Source organism: Neophocaena asiaeorientalis, unplaced genomic scaffold (assembly GCF_003031525.2).
Source record: "Neophocaena asiaeorientalis asiaeorientalis breed wild unplaced genomic scaffold, Neophocaena_asiaeorientalis_V1.1 scaffold55, whole genome shotgun sequence".
Taxonomy (NCBI): domain Eukaryota; kingdom Metazoa; phylum Chordata; class Mammalia; order Artiodactyla; family Phocoenidae; genus Neophocaena; species Neophocaena asiaeorientalis.
In genome coordinates this window covers 3,451,595-3,474,200 of record NW_020175684.1, presented here as the reverse complement: position 1 = coordinate 3,474,200, position 22,606 = coordinate 3,451,595, and the positions used below count along the sequence as shown (strand labels likewise).

Genomic DNA, 22,606 nt, shown 5'->3' with positions numbered 1-22,606 from the left:
TGTGTTTTGGGTTAAACGCTGTGTAATAAAAGGTCACAATTTTCAGGATAAGCAACATTAAGACCATTAAACATATAGCACTGTGAAATCTCCCATAACCACCACTAGATGTCTCTAATAACTGACTTTGGCTGCATTCCTTCTAAAGTTATGCATTACATACTACAAAATGAACTACTGTATTTTGATTTTCCCACGAAAATACATGTTTTTCAAAGCAGAAAAGTTGTTTTAATAAATATACAAAATGAAAATAACTTACATTCAATATCAAGGTACATGCTTTTCTGGTGCCCTCCGATTCTACTTGCAGCTTCACAGTCATATCTCCCTGAATCTGACAACTTCACATCTTTAATATGCAGTGATGAGCTTCTGTGCTGCCCTCTGACTTCGATACGTCCATCTGGGCTCTGTTTACATTGATTCAGGAAAAATAAAGATTTTATGCGTATTTTGTGTAAAATGATGATGAAACATATTGCATTTATCATAGACACAATAAATGAAAATAAACTCTTACCTGTATTCATTTTTTATTTCAAAAAAGCAGTGTTTATTTATACTTTACTATTTTTAGCTAATCCATTTTACCAGCCCACTTGCTTACAGGGACACTGACTTATAAGTAGTAAAAACTTAAACATAAGTTTTATCAACCTCTTTTATTTATTATGCTTTTTGCTTTTTATAAAGCTAGTATGTTCTTCTCGGAAGGATTTTGTTGTCTTTCAATTGTGTTCTTTACAAACATAGCAAAATGACAATAATGCCTATTCAATTCTGGCTAAAACCTAACAGTGAAAATGATATTCCTGCTGTATTTTAGTTTTCTATTTCACTAAATAAGGAGAATGTATCAAGATGTATGACAATTAAAGATTTTAAGAGGAATTTATAGTTTTCATTTTTAAATGAATGAAACAGCATTGTTCATAAGCATAATTGGTACTATATGCATCATAGATACACTATTAAAACACAGCATTCTTAGGAAGTCATTGGAAACAATATGGAAATTATTAATCACTTAACTTCACAAATATGACTCAAATCAAGGAATTGCTTATAATCCAATAACATATAGATTATATTTCAAATAAGAATTATTGTGTGCAACATAATTATAGATTTTCTTAAATCAAATAACTTTATAGCACACATATTTAAAACAAGAATAGTTTATTCATTGAATTTTACTCTGTACTATCAAGAAATATAGTGACCTTTTAGCACTTTATAACTCATTGGAAACATCTGCTCTACCATTATTGAATTGATTCTTTTTAATATTTGAGGTTTTAGTGTTCAACAAAATATTGTATATCATACATTCAATTGAAATATGTATGTTATTATAAACAGTATAATGGTTGTTTAATTTTCTATATGACAGATTTGAACAAATTTCAATACATGTGTGTACTTTGCATTATTAAACTGATGTTTAACTATTTTCCTTTATTAATATTAAAAGACTATCTTAAAGCTCTTTTTCAAACATGTTGATTGGGGCAAAATATGGTTACTTTTTTTTGCTTTTTAATTTTATATAGGAATGCAATCATTATACAATCTTATCACTCACTCATAATTCACTATCTGGAAAATGGTCTTCAAAAACAAAGAAATAAACAAAAGCATATTTGGGATGTATTATGCAACTTAGATCAAGATTTCTATGTCAAAAATATGTTCCCCACCTCCCAAGTATTGCTAAAGAAATAGTAAGGTGAAGTTTTCAAGCAGAAGGTCATTCTCTTCTGCCAATTTTTAAGATGTTCAGTTGCCAAACCCATTTACTTAATTGAAAGAAAGCAAAATGTAAGAATCCACAGAAGTTAAAAATCAGAATGAATAAACCCAAAAGCAAAATGGACAATTGTTCTACAAGGTAACTAACTGCTGTTCCATAACTAAATAGGTATTCTTTGGTCCTTATCTCACTGCAACTCTGTTCATCATTAAATCCTATTGAACTATATCCTTCTTTTCTTGTGTGCTGACTTCCCTTGGCTTTCAAGACACTCACATGATCCTGATTTTTCTCCCAGTTTTGGTTGTAGTTTCCTTGGGTTTGGTTTTGGTTACAGCCTCCTTTCTTCCTCGGGGCCTCTGTATTCTGTCCTGGACTCCAGTGTCTTTTCAGTCAATACAATCCACTTAGGCACTCTTATCCCTGCCCATATCTACACTGATGATCTCTAGTCACTCTTTCTCCACCCAGGATCCTTCTTTCCCTGGAGCTACATAACTAGATATATCATATGCAGGGCAAGTCCATTTGATGTATATCTCAAACTAGCATGTGCAGATGAATACATCACGCCTTACCCAGCATCACCTGCCCTCTCCCAGTTGTCTTTCTATGAATGATACTAATTCTTTCCCATGCCCCATGCTATACCATGTCCTTAGTCTTGGATCAGTTGCTGAACATTTATTCATCTATTTATATTCTGAATAATGATAAATCTCAGTTTATCATCTTGCTCAACATTATGATTTCCAATTTTCAGCAACTGTGTTTCCATAGACGTATCTGCTCTCTGCCTCTCCATTTACAGTTTTAGTTGTGCTGCTAAGTTGGAAGGATATTGACAGGCGTCTCTGGATTTCAGAGAGAACAATCACATTCAGGCTGAATGTGACCAAAAAAGACTCCCTGACTCTGCAAAAGCCTTCAACATTATGTTATTTCCTATGTTTCTCTTAGCAAAAAATTCCAGCTGCAGAAATTATTTCTTGTGTAACTAAGAATAAGTCTTTTTTTTTTAAAGCAAACTTTTATTTCTCATAACAACTTTATGAAGGTTTCACATCCCTGGACCTCTTACTCTATAATTACAAATAACATTGTATTGCCTCCCAAGTAAAACCCCAATCCATTAGCCTGATGTTTACGGACTTCCATATGGTATTACCTTTCTGGTTAAGCACAGTTTACAATTTGGATACTGTTAATTTGGATTCCATTTAATGTGAATTATTTGTATTGTCATGAATGTCCTGTGCTTTCTAAGCAGGCTTCACACATCTTTCTCAAATCTTTCCCCCTTTATCTCTTCCATATTTACGTGGCAGTATTCTACCATCATTCTTTCAATTTCTTGGCCAGATATCAATTCATACTCAAAATAATCCCTGGTTGACTACTATACATACAGATATAATGTCCCTGTGCTTTTCTTGGGACACATTGCTTTTTCTAGTCTCACTGGAACTTCAGATTTTATCCTGCAGTTTGATATTATAGTTGTACAAATGCGAGAATATTTTTATGGTACTTTGTGTGAAAGTCACCTGGACTAGTACTTAGGACAGAATCATTACATTCTAAAATTTTTATAAAGCAAATTAAGATATAGTGAAATGTACATATAATTGAATAAAGAAAATGTAATCCTTCAGCTATACTTTACTATGGATTAAAAACGTGACATTTAATACCTTAATTAGAATGTGGCAAGATACATTAATAATGATGCGAAGCAAATTGTTCCTTCTTTCATTAGAGAAAATATTGTTCTTTTGCACATTAAAAAGTAAATTTACCCACCTTAAAAATCAACAGGTACTTTTGTTATTATGATACGGTTTTTGACTTGTGGAAAACTATCCATTTGTGTAAAGTTAGCATGCTATTAGTAAAAATGGTTTTATTTAAAAGTTTTTAATAATATATCTAAAATTAATAGAAATTCCGGAAGAATAGAATTTTTCTGGAATGTGTGTGATTCACTGAGAAATTGTAAGTCATTTTCAGAGTTGGCATTGGCTTTGTAATAATGCACAATATGCATTGACTAGAAAACCAAAGTCATTTCTCCTCATTTCTGACATTCCAAAGGACATCTTTCTCTTTGTGCTACAAAAAGGCATTACACATATCTGAAAGAAAATTCATTATATCTTGGCTTTGATTCACTACCTACTGAAGATTCACTTAAGACATCTGATATTTGATTGAGACAGGTTAATGGGCATATTAGTTCTCCATCTAGTATTTTCAGTTTCTATCACTGCATTAACATGATTAGAAAGTGTCTGACTGTACATTATTATTCCAGTCCTTTACAGAAGGACTCTCTGAAATTTAACTTGATATTATATCTTTTGCCTTTCTGGAAGGTCAGCTTAAGAACTGCTTGAATAATATTTCAATATTTTGATAAAATAATTATTTATAGAGTTTATTGTCTTTTCAATAATCCCTTAATCAAATATCTATGTGATAACTACCATCTTCAGTTTAGTTCAAACATAAATATTTTGTTGTAAATTTTAACTGTTGGGCATTTGAATTTATATAATGTGTCCTGTTTATTTTTGTGGCTTTACCTGACTAGACATTTACTGTCAAATTTGGGATCCAATTGTAGTGCACAACACATCTGAGTTGGACAGTATTCCTTTCTTTCTTCTTCCTCACACTCTTGTCTTTGAACCTTTTTACAGTCATTGACCCTTTAGCCTTTTGAGAAAATTGTGGATCATGTCACTTAGTTACTCAACATTTTTTCTGTATATGTGCAATTGTTTCACAATAAGCATCCAGGCACTGGGGATATAAGCTGAGCAAAATACAATAATTTCCGCTCTTCATGGAATTTAAGTTTAACCGAGAAGACAGATATTACTTCTAAGATATAATACAAATAAACTCAAAAATACAATGTAGTCACTTTGTTGTAAAGCAGAAACTAACACACCACTGTAAAGCAATTATACCCCAATAAAAATGTTAAAAAAAAATACAATGTAGGAACACCACAGTTTCATTTTGGGGGTGTTAATGGAGGGGTGGGTTAGAGTCAGAAGTATGTTCCTTGTTAAACTGACGCGTGGATTGGGATCTGGAAATGGTGAAAGAGGGGCAGTGTTGTAGAGAGAATTCTGGGCATATGCCACCAGAAGGCTTATGAGAGAACTGAGAGAACCCAGTAGGTGCAGAGAAGAGACTGTGAGAACGTGGGCTCTCCTGACATTGGGCAGGCTGATAGAGAACACATCAGGACCCAAGACACATGCAGACACACAACAAATTTTACCCTTTGACTAAATGTTATTTTTTTCTCATTGTATGATATGCAGTTTTGGGGGAGCGATTCTTTTTATTATATATTATGTTTGAATTATTTTCAATGGCATTAAATCTCTATTGAATGCAAATTAAACAGCTTCAAATACATAGAGGTAGCAGCAAGGCATAACTGCTAAATGTATAAAAAAAGAAAACAGACTCTTTCCAAACATTATTGGCATTAATTTACCCAAACTGACTTCTCAAAATCATGATAAAGTTTCATTACATTCACTGATTTCTGCAAAGAAATTTAAGCAGAAAGACTGTCTTGGTCTTATAAGATTTCTATATTTACTCTTAGTTTTAATGTCTTTTTCCTCTGGGCTTGATCCCACCTTCCTAAGTGTACTCCTATTTTGATGTCATGAAATAAACTTTTGTACAATTACCATTCCTCCTAGCAATGTAAATTGATGAAACAAAGAGTAATATGTCCAATAAAATTTCTTAACTTTTGTAGTTTCTTCACTGACTCTAGGGCCCTTTTCTTCCCTTTGCACATACAGTCAGTAATTTATTCAACAAATAGGAATTGAATATAGGAATGAATAACTGCTAACACATACAATAGGTGATAGTTAGATACATACTAAATATTTTACATTTATTAGTTCATAATACTGCTATGATCCTCTTAATAGTGCTATGAGATTGGGACTAATATCATCCCCATTTTAAAGATGAGCAAAATGAGGCACAGAAACATTAGATAACTTGCCCAGGTCCCACACAGCTTATAAGTGATAACAGTGGGATGCCCAGGCTGTCTGGCCCTGGAGTTCATATTCTGAATTACTTTTGCCATATGGCTCACTACCTGGGCCATAACTATGTGGCTGAGTTACATACTGTACCATAGCTATGTGACCAGCACTATGCTGTGTTCTGAGGACAGAAAGATGGATAAGAAAGGCAAAGCCTTTAGTCTCAAAGGTTAAAAGGCTTAGAGGAAAATCATAAATTTCATCTGACATAGATGAAATTAAGGAAGAACACCTGGTACAGTCTACAGAGGTGAGGAACAATTACTTGCAGATATTTCTGCCTGAACAGGGTCCTGAAGGATAAATAAGGCAGCAGATTGGCTGCGTAATTTGCAGGGCCCACTGAAAACTGAAATGTGAGGTCTTTTGTTCAAAAGTTACTATGAATTTTAAGACAACCACAGCAGCACTTTAAACCCAATGCAGGGCCCTACTGAGTGTTGGGCTCTGTGCAACTGTACATGTCACATATCCATGAAGTCAGCCCTGGCCAAGCAAATAGGAAGAAAGTTAGGAAGGAAATGGGAACTACATAGGCCTGGACTAGAGGGGAAAATGACATGTTCAAAGAGTTGAAAGAAGCTCCCTAGAGCTGGCATATCCAATATAAGGTGGAGAGAGGTAAGATGTGAAGTGGCTGGAGAGACAGACAAGAATGCCCAAAAGAGCCTCAAAAGTCAAAGGAACATTGACAAAAACATGAAACGATGCTCGACATCCTTAGTCATCATGAAAATGCATACCAAAACTCCATACTACTTCATGCCCTCAGGGATGGCTATAAACAAAAAGACAGGTAACAACAAGCATTGGATAGGATCTGGAGAAAATGGAACTTTAGTGCACATGTGATAGGAATGTAGAACGGTGCAGGTGCTTTTGATAAAATGTCTGACAGGTACTCAAAATGTTAAACACAGAGTTACCGTATGATTCAGCCATTACACTCCCAAGAGAATTAAAGATCTATGTCCACACAAAAACATGTACTACATAAATGTCCATAAGAACATTATTAATAAATCCAAAAAGTGAAAGCAACACAAATATCCATCTACTAATGCATGGATAAATAAAATGTACTATTTCTATATAATGAAATATTATTTGTCAATAAAAAATATGAGGTACTTACACAAGCCACAACATAGATGAACCTTGCAATCACTATGCTAAGTGAATAGAAGTTAGTAACGAATTCCACATTTTGAATGCTTCCATTTATACAGAATTTCCAGAACAGACAGATCTATAGATACAAAAGTGATTGCCTAGGGCTGGCAGGTGGTGGTAAGGTGACAGGGGAGTGACAGTCACGTGGAGAGGGACTTGTTTTTTGAGGTGATGAAAATGTCCCCAAATTTATTGCGTTGATGATTGCACAACTCTGTGAATATACTAAAAGGCAATTTATTTAATTTTACCCTTTGATGGGTAAATTGCATGCTATGTGAATTATATGTTAGAAAATATTAAAAAATAAAGCCAAAAGAAAGAATGAGTGTTCTGTAAAGAACTGGAAAGGATAGGCAAGTTTTCGGGCAAAGGAGTAGGGAGAATGCATTTGTTATTTGAGAGCATCATTCATGCCTCAGGGTAGAGAATAACTTTGAAAGGGGGAAGAGAAAACACCAAGAAACATACTGCAATGATAGTGTTCTGGGAAAAGGTAGAGGTAGATTAGATGGAGAGAAGTGAGTGCATTCTAGAAACATACTGAGGAAGAATCCACAGCATTCAGTGAATGTTTAGATGGGAACTGGTGATGAAAGAAAGGAGGCAAAGGATATTTTCAAGTTTCTGTCACAGATCCCTTGATGGGAAATCTGATTTTTTATTAGTAGATTGCTGTAGGTATATAAAATTATACATATATATGCATATATTCACATTTGACCATAACAAATCATATTTTAATAACCCGCATACATTATATTCCATATTATATACTCAGTACTTTACTATTTGAAATTGAAATGCTATGATAATCAGGCCAAAAGCAGAATAAACTTTTCAGATATTTTAACTCAAAAAAATTAGAAAAGGTGAATTCCAACTGATAATTGTCAAAATGCTGGTTTTCAGAATATGCCCTGAATATTTTGTATTGGTGCCTGTGCGTGCTGCCTTATTTACCTTAACAGTAGGTAAGACCAGAGATTACAGAACCAAATGGGAAACTTTACATCCTGTTTGCGCCATCTATAAGCTTTGTAACTTGGAGTCAACTACTTAATTTAGCTGTACCTCAGTTTCTCCCTCTGTATAATGGGTTTAAAAGTACAGCCTTTATAGTATTATAAGGGAGATTAATGATTTTAATATTTGAAAAGAGCTCAGCACCTGGCAAATAAATTGGCACAAAACATCTGATATCTAGACCTAAAAGATAAATATGTGAGTTTACACAATATCCATTTCATTGTGAGGTCCAAAGGCATTCTGTCTCAAAGGGAAATGACACCTCTCCTATCTTCTTACTTAACAGTGCATTACTGTTGCTAGACTTTTCTCATGATTCCTTGAACCACATGCCAGTTATTTATTTATAATATTATAAAATAGTTATAATATTTTATCAATGAAAATATGTAAGATAGTCAGTAAAAAAAACAAAATTAAAATCAGGATGAAAAACTACTATATGACAGCAAAATTACTAAATAAATGATAAAACATTTCACATATAAATGATTAAATTGCCAAATAATGAGATTTATATTTTATTTCATCCATAATACTAATAACAAATCCCTAGATATTGAATTTATCTGTAATTGCCACTATGTTTATGGATGGTTTGACTGTATCCTTGACCCTGCCCTTCATCAGAAGTACCTCCCTGCTTCCCAAATGACTTTGGTGTCAAAAGCCTTGTCTTGTAGGCTTTATACAGACATAGGCTCTGTGTCACTATTCAATGGTTTTAAATTTGTGGATTCTAATGACTATGTATCATTTCCAAAATGTATATATTAGTTAAAGCTGTATTAAGTATCCTGACCCCATGTCTATATCACTATTACTTATGGTCATTCATTGTGATTGGAGTTCTAAGCAAATAAATTAGGAGAGGAATGTGCTTGTAGTATGGCTGATCATTTTAATTTTGGCAACACCGTTGTTGACTCTGAATGACAAGATACTTATTTTTTTGTTGTTTCTTGAGTGTATGTGCAATTTTAATCAAATATGAAGATAATAGAACAAAATATTTGATATCAGTGTTGTTCAGAAAACTCAGGACATAGGAATTCAAGCCATAAGTATGGGGCTAGTGTAGAAAGCCAGTAGGCTTTCAATCCATTTAAAATGTCATTGCTTCCCCCAAGGTTAAGAAACCATGAAAAAGAGGTTGATCACTATTGTTTCTGAATTTCCAATTTTTCTGTATATCCTTCATAATGGAAAATAAGCAAAGAAAGAAAGCTCCTTATTAAAAAATCAATAAGGGATAAAGAAGCCAAGAAGAAACTTAAATCTAAAAGTTACCTCCTATCTTGAGTTAAAATTTAGTTTCATGGCACACAAAAATGAGAAGATAGAAAGGAAGTCTGAAAGAATGAGGCACATTATACACTGAAATTCTTCCTATTCAACATTTATTATAAGATGGTCAGGTGTATTGTGGTGATTTATGCACATAATTGAACTTACCTTGTGAATATTGATATCACATTATTATACCATACTGCTCTGGAAGTAACCTAATGACTAAAATATAGATTCCATTGTTTAAAAGCTTTGAAGAAGCCATAGGTTTTGTTCAATGTTTTTTTAATTCAGATTTTAAAATGTTTTTCTTTATAAAAATCATAACCAATTGGAAAACAGATGAAGTGCAATACTAAAAATATTAGAATTGGAATGGCATAGCATTGATAATGACTGAGGCTGTGATAGAACGTGGGGTTTCATTATACAATTCTCCAGTCTTTGTTTTAAATATACAGCACACATTTTATCATGGGAATTTTTAAGCAGCATAACCAAGATGGGATGTGTTCCTTCATCCAATTTTCTCAATTGTTAGAACATACAGAGCAGAGCAGAACCCAAATTAAAGTCTAGAGCATGCTGCTACAGCCTACTTACAAACCCATAGATTTTTGTATTGAAAGCCCTGAGGTTTTGCTGTCATTATTTTGCAGAGTTATCACAGTGCAAGTTGCCTAATACACAGTACATAACTTTTGTTGCTTTTCCCTAGGTCTGGTTAGAATTACTTAAGTTTGTGTAGCCTCAGTGCTAGATACATGATAAATGTTATTATAATCAGTGATGTAGTTGGTAACAAGTGTCTCAGCGGTATGGCAATCTTGTCCAAATTAGAGACAAATGAAAGATTTTTGTAAAGCAAAAAGCACAATATGCAACAGCAATTAGTACAATAATGTTAAATGAAATGTTTAAAAAATGCCTGACACATAGTATATATTCGATGTTAACAATAGTTATTATCCTTTTCCTATAGTATATCTTTATATAAATTCCTACAACATGTTCTGTAAGGGAAAAACTACAGTGTGAAGAAATACAAAATATTTTGGGAACATTCTTTCTTTGCTCTATCTAGTGAGACAAATAAGGGCCCTGTTCTGAGCCTTCTTTGGCCAACACTCACTCAAAGCATGAAAAAGACACAGGACTGCTCTAAGTATATGTATGTTCTCTTCCTGTCTATACTTCATTTGGATAAATTGTATTTTTCTGTCTTTCATTTTACTAGAGTTTTCTTCTGCAGTATCTAATCTTCTGTTAATCCAATCCAATGTCTTTTTTACTTGACACATTTTTGATCTCTAGAATTTTGATTTAGTCTTTTACTGTGTCATGTTTCTCTGTATTATGTTCATGCTTTCCTTTTACCTTGTAGTACATATGCAGTATATAAAAAAAAAAAAAAAGACGTTCCTATCTACTGTTATTTGTGTCAATGGATCTGTTTCTATTGATTGATTTGTTTTTTTCCCTATTATGGGTTATATTTTCATGTACCTTGTATACCTCATAATTATTGGATGCCAAACATTGTGAATTATATACTTTGAGTTACATGAAAACAGTTTTATTCTTTTGAGGCTTTTAAACCTTGTTAGGCGAGCTGGGAGCAATCTTTAGTTTAGGACTAATTCGACCACACTACTGAAGCAACATACTTCAGTATTCCAGTGGTTCTTTCTGTGGCCTTGCATAGTTTCCTCCTCACACACACATACACTTATCAATACTCAGCTAAAGACTCTTGGGGAGAGTGCTGAAGATCTCTGGAGCTCTATCTGTGTGAATTTCTTCTCTACAGGGCTCTCCCTCTCTGGTACCCCATCCTGTGATTTCTAGCACCCTAAGTCATTCAAACTCAGAACACTGGCTCCTCGAATAAAACAGTCAGACTCTTCATCCCTGTGCTACAGCCTGGAAACTCTCTACAAAGTACACTCTACCAATCATAGGGGTCACATCATTTGTTTCTCTCCTCTCATGGATCAATATGCTATCCATCATGACATAAATTTTGTCTGTTGTCATTGTTTAAAGTTAGAGTATAAATCAAGCCCTTTTTTATCTAATATGCCTGGAAATATACGTTCTAACAAGTATTTTAAATTGTCACTAGTCCCACACTTAACATCAGAAAATGAAATGCATTTACCATCTAGTGATCAACTTTTGTCACATATATGAGAATTCGTATGGTATACAACACATCGCTATTAACCGCATCGCTTTTATCAGACTAATACCACAAAGTAGAATAGTACCTGGAAATGTATGTGTATATTTTTCCTTCTTTTAAAAAATCACATCATTTCAAATACATATTAAAGTATATACAACGTAGGATATATAAGAAATGTTATGAAAATAATGTGTATAATTACTGTCATATATACTGGCAGTGTTATAGCAAATATATGCTCCTTTTTTAACACACAGCTATGCTGAGTGACTCATATACTTTACTTCAGTGGCTCATTTTAGGTGGGAGGCTCAAGAAGATAAAAAAGTATTTGTTATCTCTGCGTTTTGAACTCTTCTCAGGCTGTCTTACAGTCTGACAATTATGCAATTAACCTAATTATTTTAAATAAAAAGCACTTTATTTATTGGAAACGTTTTATATTATACATGCACATAAACACCAAAAACTAACAATACATAAAAACACAGTTTAATCAAATCATTTTGCTACATAGACAAAGAAACAAGCTACCTCTAAAAGATGGCTAAAAATTAAAACTGTGTATAATATACACGAACTCCAGTGAGCTGCTTTAGTTTGGTTTTGGATTTTGTTTGCTTTGTGGTAAAGTATCTATTCATAAAGAAAAGACAAATTAAAATAAATAATGCATATACAAACTAAACTTTTTATAGTTTAGAAGTCTTCAATTAAATGAGAAGGTACTCTCCAGAAAGGATCTAAGTTATCAAGATAATAAAATAATGCATAGGAGAAAGAAAGGTGGAAATGTTAACAAAATTTATTTTTTACCAAACGCCAAATGGTGTATTAAGACACTTTCAAAGTGTGGAATAAATGAATCAGTGATACAACTTTAAACCATAGAAAGGAAAAGATACAGTGTGGTCTTTGTCAAAACATTAAAAGAGAAGGTAAAGCCTGTATTTCTATATTATATTCTTTTATAATAAAACAAAATTACGGCTCAGACAGGTCTGTGATGAATCTTTACATTGATATATATCAATCATCAGGAGATAAAAATTTACAGACATTATCATTAAAGGGGGTCATGGTGTAAACAGAGAGCCAAGAAGCAGAGACGGTCTGGGAAGTTATATTACCTTTGCTACAACAATCAAAAATGATAACAAACAGCCCTCAACAAGTTTCTAATTGTGTGTTGGGATATGCAGGTATGGGATGTGTAGTAAATAATTATACTACAGGGCAGCTTGTTGTAAATTATATGAGAAGGTGTTAGAATAGTATACTTCTTAGCACAATGTGCTATCTCAAGATGCTGATCAAAACAGCCAGCCAGGGGCTTCCCTGGTGGCACAGTGGTTGGGAGTCTACCTGCCGATGCAGGGGACGCGGGTTTGTGCCCCAGTCCGGGAGGATCCCACCTGCCACGGAGCGGCTGGGCCTGTGAGCCATGGCCGCTGAGCCTGCGCGTCCGGAGCCTGTGCTCCGCAATGGGAGAGGCCACAACAGTGAGAGGCCCGCGTACCGCAAAAAAACAAACAAAAAAAACAAAGAGCCAGCCAGGCATGTTTCTGTAATATAGGAAAAGGAGATCCAACATCTCTCTATGGTACACACAGGAAATGTGTGCAGTTCTATTGCTTGCTAACCTCCTGCTTCTATAAAATTTGTCTATGGAAACTCCTTAATTATCACCATTTCTATCATTTGGTCTCAGAGGATATTTAATTTATGAATAAGCAAATTATTAATTCACTAAGCAATCAGAGGATATATAAATTTATTCAAATTATCACTGAGTATGCTACTATTTCTTTAGCATTATGTTTTTTTTCTTTTAAATTTTTGTCCCAGTAGCTTCACACCTCCTATGACTCAGATAGATGCAGTGTACTTCAAAACTGAATGCAAATATCCATATAGTAAGTCAACTCTAGTGTTCTGTACACAGTTTAAGTTCTTATCTGGTTTCAGATTTTGTAATTAAAAGAATAGCGGTCTGCAATTTATACTTAGTTTACCTAAAGAATTCAACAATTAACCTAAACACACACATAGTTAAAAATCAATAGTCTTACTACATAGACTTCAGGTTGGCAATCAAGGACTCTCTCAGCAAACTCAAAAGTGCTGGAAACTGCAATTAGTACATCAAAGATTTGGGATAGTTTTCACTACACTTATGACTCACAATGTACATTCAAAGTTGTAGATGGATAAAATACATACACTATTGAAAATCTTCCAGCACCAAGGATTGATGGAGGAAATGTGAAATCTTATTTGGTTGAAATTAATTGATCTTAATAGTAGGATTTGAGGAAAAAGTGAAGGTAATAGAGATTTGAAGAATGGCCTATCATATAGAGCAGTGTAGGTAATAAAAGGGATTTCCAAATGATATGAGAAGCTATTGGAGGCTTCTGAAAAAAAGAGTGATATTATCTGACTTATTTCAAATGGACCAATTTAGATATTTTAATGAGAATAACAGGGAGCAAAGGTGAATGCATTAAAACCTCTTAAAAGTTATTGCAATAGTCTAGGCAAGTCACTATGCTGGCTTGGACTAGAGCAGTAACAGCTGTGTTTTGAGAAATTATCAATTTTTTAAATATATTTAAAATAAGGCTAACAGGATTTACAACATTTGAATGTGTGTATAACAATCAATATGTCAAAGATTACATAAAGAATTTTAGACTATATTACTGGAGGGAAGGAATCACCATTTGATGAAATTTGGATGACTGACAGAGAAGCAGAAGTAGAGATAATGTATAGAGTTGGACTGTATACTTTCAGTTTAAGATACTTATTTAATATCCAAATGGAGCTACCTGGTAGACCACTGGATACAGACAACTAGGATTTAGTGGAGAGGTTCATGTTTAAAATTTGGATTTTACTGAATCCAGCTGGTAATTAAAGCCATGATGAGACTAGATGAATAAGTCAAGGGAATAAACATAATTAGAGAAAGGAATCCAAGAATAGACCCCAAACTAGGGCCCTTGATAATTTAGAGATCAATTAGAAGACAAAGACTGATAAGAGAAAAAAACAGGAAAGTATACCATAAGCCAAAGACCATGCAACAAGCAGAAAAGATCATTTAATTGGATCAATGCCTCTCTTAAGCAGAAAAGTAAAATCAGGACTGCTAATTTGTGATAAAGTTTAGAAAAGTGAATGTTATTAGTAACAAGCTTTCCAAAGAGTTTTAGTGGAGTCATGTGGTCAAAGCCTGACTGGAGTATATTCAAGAGATAATTCTAGGAAGAATTTAGAGAGAACAAGATTAAACACCATTTTCAAGGGATTTTGCTATGAATAGAGAATAGAAGTCAGATGGGATTTGGAAGCCAAATGTAGTAGCTATCTACCTTTCTGATATTTGCACAGACAAAAATATATACTCATATATGAAGGATATGTGGGTATAACTATAATTAACCACACTGTGCATTTCATATCCATGACTCATTTATTTTGGACTGGAAGCTTGTACCTCTTAATCTCCCTCACCTATTTATTTCCTCCCCCCACTCAATTCCCCTCTGGCAACCACCTGTTTGTTCTCTGCATCTGTAAGTCTGTTTCTGCTTTGTTATGTTTGTTCATTTGTTTTGATTTTTAGATTCCACATACAAGTGAAATAGTATTTTTGTCTTTCTCTGTCTGAATTATTTCTCTTAGCATAATACCCTCTAGGGCCATCCATGTTGGCAAGAGTTCATTCTTTCTTTATGACTAAGAAATATTGATATGTCATGTCTCCTTTATCCATTTATATATGGATAGGCACTTAGGTTGCTTCCATATCATGGCTGTTGTAAATAAAGGTGCAATGAACATAGGGATGCATATATCTTTTCAAATAAGTGTATACATTTTCTGTGGATAAATACCCAGGAGTGGAATTGCTGTATCATACAGTAGTTCTATTTTTAGTTCTTTGAGGACCCTCCATACTGCTTTTCATAGTGGCTGCACCAATTTACATTCCCACCAACAGTGCACAAGTGCTCCCTTCTCTACACATCTTCTCCAACACTTGGTATTTTCTGCCTTTTTTTTTTTGCGGTACGCAGGCCTCTCACTGTTGTGGCCTCTCCCGTTGCAGAACACAGGCTCCAGACGCACAGGCTCAGAGGCCATGGCTCATGGGCCCAGCCGCTCCGCGGCATGTGGGATTTTCCCAGACCGGGACATGAACCCGTGTCCCCTGCATCCGCAGGCCAACTCTCAACCACTGAGCCACCAGGGAAGCCCTGCTGCCTTTTTGATAATAGCCATTCCAACGGGTGTGAGGTGATATCTCATTGTGGTTTTGATTTGCATTTCCCTGATGATTAGTGATGTTGAGAATGTTTTCATGTGCCTGTTGGCCATCTGTATGTCTTCTTTGGAAAAATGTCTATTCTATTCTGGTACTCTGTCCATTTTTAAAATTGGGTTGTTTGGATTTTTTTGATGTTGAGTTATTTGTATTAGATATTAACTTCTTATCGGATATATGGTTTGCAAATATCTTCTCCCATTAAGTAGGTGACCTTTTTGGGTTTTGATAGTTTCCATCTCTGCAAAAGTTTTTGAGTTTGATATAGTCCCATTTGTTTAGGTTTGCTTTTGTTTCCCTTGCCTGAAGAGACATATCCAAAGAAATATTACTAAGATCAATGTCAAAGAGTTTACTGCCTACATTTTCTTCTAGAAGTTTTATGACTTCAGGTCTTACATTTAGTCTTTAATCCATTTTAAATTTATTTTGGGGCATGGTGTGAGAGAGTAGTCCAGTTTGATTCTTTTGCATGTACCTGTTCAGTTTTCCCAACACCATTTAGGCTATCTTTTCTGTATTGTATATTCTTGCCTACTGTGTCATTGATTAATTGACCATATAAGTGTGTGTTCCTGTTTAGGCTCTCTATTCTGTTCCATTGATCTATGTATCTGTTTTTGTGCTAATACCATATGGTTTTGATTACTGAAGCTTTGTAGGATTGAAATCAGGGAGCGTTAAAACTCCAGCGTTGTTATTCTTTCTCAGGATCATTTTGGCTACTTTAGGCCTTTTGTGTTTCCATACAAATTTTAGAATTATTTGTTCTAGTTCTGTGAAAAATGCCATTGATATTTTGATAGGAATAGAATTGAATCTGTAAATTGCCTTGGATAGAATGGTCATTTTAACAATATTAATTCTTCCAATCCAAAGATATACTGAACCCAGTATATCTTTCCATCCGTTTGCATCATCTTCAATTTATTTCATCAGTGTTTTATAGTTTTCTGAGTACAGATCTTTTATCTCCTTAGTTACATTATTCCTATGTATTTTATTATTTTTGATGCAATGGTGAATGAGATTGTTTTCTTAATTTCACTTCTTGATAGTTCATCGTTAGTGTACAGAAATGCAACAGATTTCTGTATTTAATCATGTGTCCTGTAATTTTACTGAATTCATTGATGAGTTCTAGTAGTTTTTAAGAGGCATCTTTAGGATTTTCTATGCATTGTATCATGTCATCTGCAAACAGTGACAGCTTAACTTCTTCCTTTCCAATTAGGGTTGATCTTACTTTTCTGATTACTGTGTCTAGGTCTTCCAATACTATGTTTACTAAAAGTGATGAGAAGAAGCATCCTTGTTTTGTTTCTAATCTTAGAGAAAATGCTTTCAGCTTTTCTACTAGCTGTGGGCTTGCCATATATGGCCTTTGTTATGTTGAGGTATGTTCCCATGAAACCCACTATATTAAGAGTTTTTATCAAAAATCGATGTTGAGTTTTTTCAAAACCTTTTCCAAATATATTGAGAGAATATGATTTTTATTTTTCAGTTTGTTAATGTGGTGTATCACATTGATTTGCAGATATGGAACCATCCTTGCACCCCTGGGATAAATACTACTTGATCATGGTGTATGATCCTTTTAATGTATTGTTAAATTCAGTTTGCTAATAGCTTATTGAGTATTTGTGCATTTATGTTCATCAGTGATATTGGCCTGTAATTTTCTTTTTTGTGATATCTTTGTCTGGTGTTTGTATCAGGCTGATTCTGCCCTTGTAGAATGAGTTCAAAAGCAATCCTTTCTCTGCAAATTTTTGGAATAGTTTGAGAAGGATAAAAGTTACCTCTTTTCTAAATGTTTAGTAGAATTCACCTGTAAAACCATCTGGTCCTGGACTTCTGTTTGTTGGGAGCTATTTTATTACTCACTTAATCTCATTGCTGATAACTGGTCTGTTCCTATTTTCTATTTCTTCTTGGTTCAGTCTTGGAAGATTATACATTTATATGAACTTGTCCAATTCATGTTGTATATTTTATTGGCATATTTAATTGTTCTTTATATTTTATTATTGTCCCTTGTATTTTGATGGTATTGGTTGTAAATTCTTTTTCATTTCCAATTTTATTTATTTGGGCCCTCACTCTGTTTTTCTTGATGAGTCTGACTAAAGGCTTATCAACTTTATTTATCTTTTCAAAAAACCAGCTCTTAACTTCATTGATCTTTCCATTTTTTTAATTCTCTATTTATTCATTTCTATTCTGATATTTTGACTTCTTTTCTTCTGCTAACTTTGGTTGTGCTTGCTCTTATTTTTCTACTTTCATTATAAGTAAGGTTAGGTTGTTTATTTGAGACTTTTCTTGTTTCCCGAGGTAGGCTTCTATTGCTATAAACTTCCCTCTTACACTACTTTTGCTCCATCCCATGGATTTTGGATTGTTATGTTTTTGTTTTCATTTTTCTCCAGGTATCTTTTGATTTCTTCTTTGATTTCTTCAGTGATCCATTAGTTATGTTATGTTATGTTATGTTATGTTATGTTATGTTATGTTTGGATTCCTGTTGCTTTTTGTGTATCTATTATAGATATTTTTGGTTTGTGGTTACCATGAGTTTTATATATAGCAACATATAAATATACACTATTTTAAGTTGATGATCTCTTAAGTTCAAATGCATTTTAACAACCTTGCACTTTTACACCCCACCCCACATGCTTACTGTTTTTAACATCATATTTTACATCTTTTTGTTTTGTGTATCGCTTAACTACTTGTTGTGAATTTAGATGGTTTTATTACTTTTGTCTTTTAACCTTCTTAGTAGCTTTATACATGGTTGGTTTACTTACTTTACTGTATATATGTCTTTACCAATGAGATTTTTTTTCCTTTTAGAATTATCATATTTCTAGTTGTGGACTTTTTTGCTTAGAGAAGTCCCTTTAACATTTATTTTAAAACTGGTTTGATGGTGCTGAAACTTTTTAGCTTTTGCTTGTCTGAAAAACTTTTGATCTCTCCATCAAATCTGAAAGAAAGCCTTGCTAGGTAGAGCATTCCTGGTTGTAGGTGTTTCCTTTTCATCACTTTAACTATTATGCCACTCTTTTATGGGCTATGGAATTTCTGCTGAAACTCATGTCAGCTGATAGACTACATGAGTTCCCTTGCGTGTAACTTCTTACTTTTCCCTTGCTGCTTTTAATATTCTCTCTTCATCTTTAATTCGTGCCACTTTTATTGCAATGTGTCTTGATGTGATCCTTTTTGGGTTTATCCTGTTTGAGACTCTTTGTGTTTCCTGGACCTAGATGTTTGTTTCCTTTCCCAAGATAGGGAAATTTTCAGCTATTATATCTTCAAATATATTCTATGCCCATTTCCCTCTCTCTTCTCCTTCTGGAATCCCTATGATGCAAATGTTAGTACACTTGATGCTATCCCAGAGGTCTCTTAAACTGTCCTCATTTCTTTTTATTCTTTATTCATGTTTCTGTTCGCTTCAGTGATTTCCACTATTCTGTCTTCCAGCTCGCTTTTCTGTTCCTCTGTATCATCTAATCTACTGTTGATTCCTCTATTGTACTTTTCATTTCAATTATTATATTCTTCACTGTTTGGCTCTTCTTTATATTTTTTAGCTCTTCGTTAAAAACTTCTAACTTCTCATTCTGTCATCCAATCTTCTCCCAAGTTCTTTGAACACCTTTACAATCATTAATTTGAACTCTTTATAGGGTAGATTGCTTATCTCCATTTAATTCTTCTGGGGTGTTATCTTGTTCATCTGTTTGGAACATATTATTCTGTCACCTCATTTTGTCTAATTTTCTATTTTTATTTCTATGTATTTGGTAGGTTGGTTACATTTCCTGACCTTGGAGAAGTGGCCTTTTGCAGGAGACATATTATGTGTCCCAGCAGCACACTCCCCTCTATTCACCAGACCTATATGCTCTAGGGGTGCCCCCATGTGAGATGCCTGGGTCCTTCTCTTATGGTAGGATGACTACTGTGAATGGTCTGGTAGGTGTGTCTGGCTTGGGTCTGGTTGGTTGCCAGGCTCTGCCTTGTGCAGAGAATGCTGGCCTCTGGGGCAGGATGGGTCACAAGGTGGCTGGCTACAGAGACCCAGTGGTTCCTGAGGGTAGTTCTGACCTACTGATTGGCAGACCTGGGTTCTAGGGTGAGTGGTTGTTGAGCCAGGATCCTGGATCTCTATGTCAACTTGCTGATGTGTGAGGCCAGGGCCCAGGGTGTCCTGGGGCTAGTGCTTACCCATGGGTGGGTGGAGCCATGTCCTGGGATCTCTGGCTAAAGGACCCTGGGGGCCCTAGTGCTGGTTTCAGTCCCCTGGTGCACTGGGTTGGTTCCTGCCATGGCTGGCTGCAGGGCCCAGGGTGTCCTAAAGTTGGTGTTGGCACACTGGTGGGTGGGGTCAGATCCACGGGTGCCTGTATAACTATGTAATATCCAAGTATGGGTGCAGACCATAACTAGACTTATTGTGGAGATAATTGTGAAATGTGTAGAACTGCTGAGTCACTATATTGTTTAACAGAACCTAACATAGTATTGAAAGTCAATTATATTTCAAAAACAAACAAATTCATAGAAAAAGAGTTCATATTTAGATTTGTGGTTACCAGAGGCAGGGGTGGATGAAGGCAGTCAAAAGGCACAAACGTCCAGTTATAAGGTAAGTACTAAGGATGTAAGATACAACATGATAAATATAATTAACACTGCTGTATGTTATATATGAACATTAAGAGAGCAAATCCTGTGAGTTCTCATCACAAGGAAAATATTTTTTTTCTATTTATTTAATTTTGTATCTATATGAGAAGTTGGGTGTTCACTAAATTTATTGTAATAATCACTTCATGATGTATATAGGTCAAATAATTATGCTGTATACCTTAAACTTATATAGTGCTGTATGGGAATTATATCTCAATAAAACTGGAAGAAAAAATAAAATTAGAAATACAGGAAAAGGGACTTCCCTGGTGGCTCAGTGGTTAAGAATACACCTGCCAATGCAGGGGACACGGGTTCAAGCCCTGGTCTGGGAAGATCACACATGCTGTGGAGCAACTAAGCCCACGTGCCGCAACAACTGAGCCTGCACTCTAGAGCCCGCAAGCCACAACTACTGAGCCTGTGTGCCACGACTACTAAAGCCCATACGCCTAGAGCCCGTGCTCCACAAGAGAGACCACTGCAGCGAGAAGCCTGTGCATGGCCAAGAAGAGTAGCCCCCCTCACCGCAACCAGAGAAAAGCCCTCATGCAGCAACGAAGACCCAATGCAGCCAAAACTAAAATAAATAAACTAAAATAAATAAATTAAAAAAAAAGAAATAGAGGAAAAAAGGATATGTAGGTATGTACGTACTCATTTTATATATAATATATACATAAATGTATGTTGTGTATAAGTTACATATTATGTTAATTATATATTATATGCTATAATATATATAAAAGAAATAAAATATTTTTGAATGTTGATGGGAATAATAAATAAGGTGGAGAGTAAAAAAATGTTGGAAATAGAGAGATAAATTATTAGATTAATGTCTATAATATGTTAGAGAGGATTGGAACTAGCATCCACATAAAAACCTGAATATTACCTTCATGGTAATATATAGGTTCAGCTATGTTTGATGTAGATGTAGTAATAGGAATTTGTTACAGTTTTCTTTTGATTGTTTTTATTTTCTTAGTAAAGAGGAACCAGTTCACCAGCTGAGCTTTTTTAGAACAGAGGAGGTTTATGAACTTGAGGATAGAGGAAATGTATCTAAAACTGGTGAAGAAAATGAGCCAGGAAAATGTGGCATGAGTACTGCAAAACACAAAGAGCATGCATTAAGCTATGGGTCACAATTTTAAAGGGAGATCATTCAGAATGATTGTAGTTTTCCTCCAGCTAACTTCAGCTGTCTTGCAACATGTGTGGAATAGGTATTGAGGTTAATTAAACCATGACTGACATTTTGCTAGAAACAGTTCACAAAGCAAAAAAAGATCCAGGAGTATATATGTGTTAGTGATTACAATAGACAATGAAATTTAATCTGGAGAATAAAAGAAGTGAACAAGGTGGGTGATTTGGGCAAGGGAAAAGATGGTAGGATCCACAGTTATTAAAATTACATCATTTTTATATATTTGATAGAGTATAAATGTTTTTCTTATAAGTAGATACACTATTAAATATGCATCCAAAATAATCTGGCTTCCAAGAATGAAGAACTTAGAAAGTTGAATGAGAAATTTTGTAGATTACAAAACAACAGCAATGATGCTGCTCCAAGATATAGATCATGACAATACATAGTAGCCAAGGAAGAGCCTCACTAAGAAGGTTTTATCCCCTCAGTAAACACAACTACTCAACAGATGGCTGAACAGAGTTATTACTGAAGATATCTTTGTATAATATATTTTATTTAAATTTATTATCTGTTAATCCATGAGTCAAAGCAATGAGGGCATTATAATAATTGTTTTAAAGTACCTTTCATGAAAATGTATTCAATTTTACAAATTAATTATTGTTTAACTAACATTTTTTTATGCACTTGTTTTTGCTTCATGCTTAAACTTGGCAATGGAAGTCATCAAATGTATTATTTTTTTTGCAAGTTGTTTATTAGAATATTTATTGAAATATTTTCAGATATACTGTGTCTACTTGTACAGCACTTCATTCAAATTTATTTCATTTTGTTTTTTGAATTTAGTTCCTGTTTTCCA

General features: G+C 34.3%; 1 protein-coding gene across 1 annotated transcript in view; it reads right to left on the bottom strand.

Annotated features, from left to right (window-relative positions):
• NCAM2 (neural cell adhesion molecule 2) overlaps window positions 1–22,606 on the bottom strand; it is a 207,531-nt gene that overhangs the window by 129,189 nt on the left and 55,736 nt on the right. Inside the window, exon 9 of the mRNA XM_024732007.1 lies at window positions 263–413. Within this exon, the coding sequence (XP_024587775.1) occupies window positions 263–413 (151 nt within the window). The remainder of the gene's footprint in view (window positions 1–262; window positions 414–22,606) is intronic.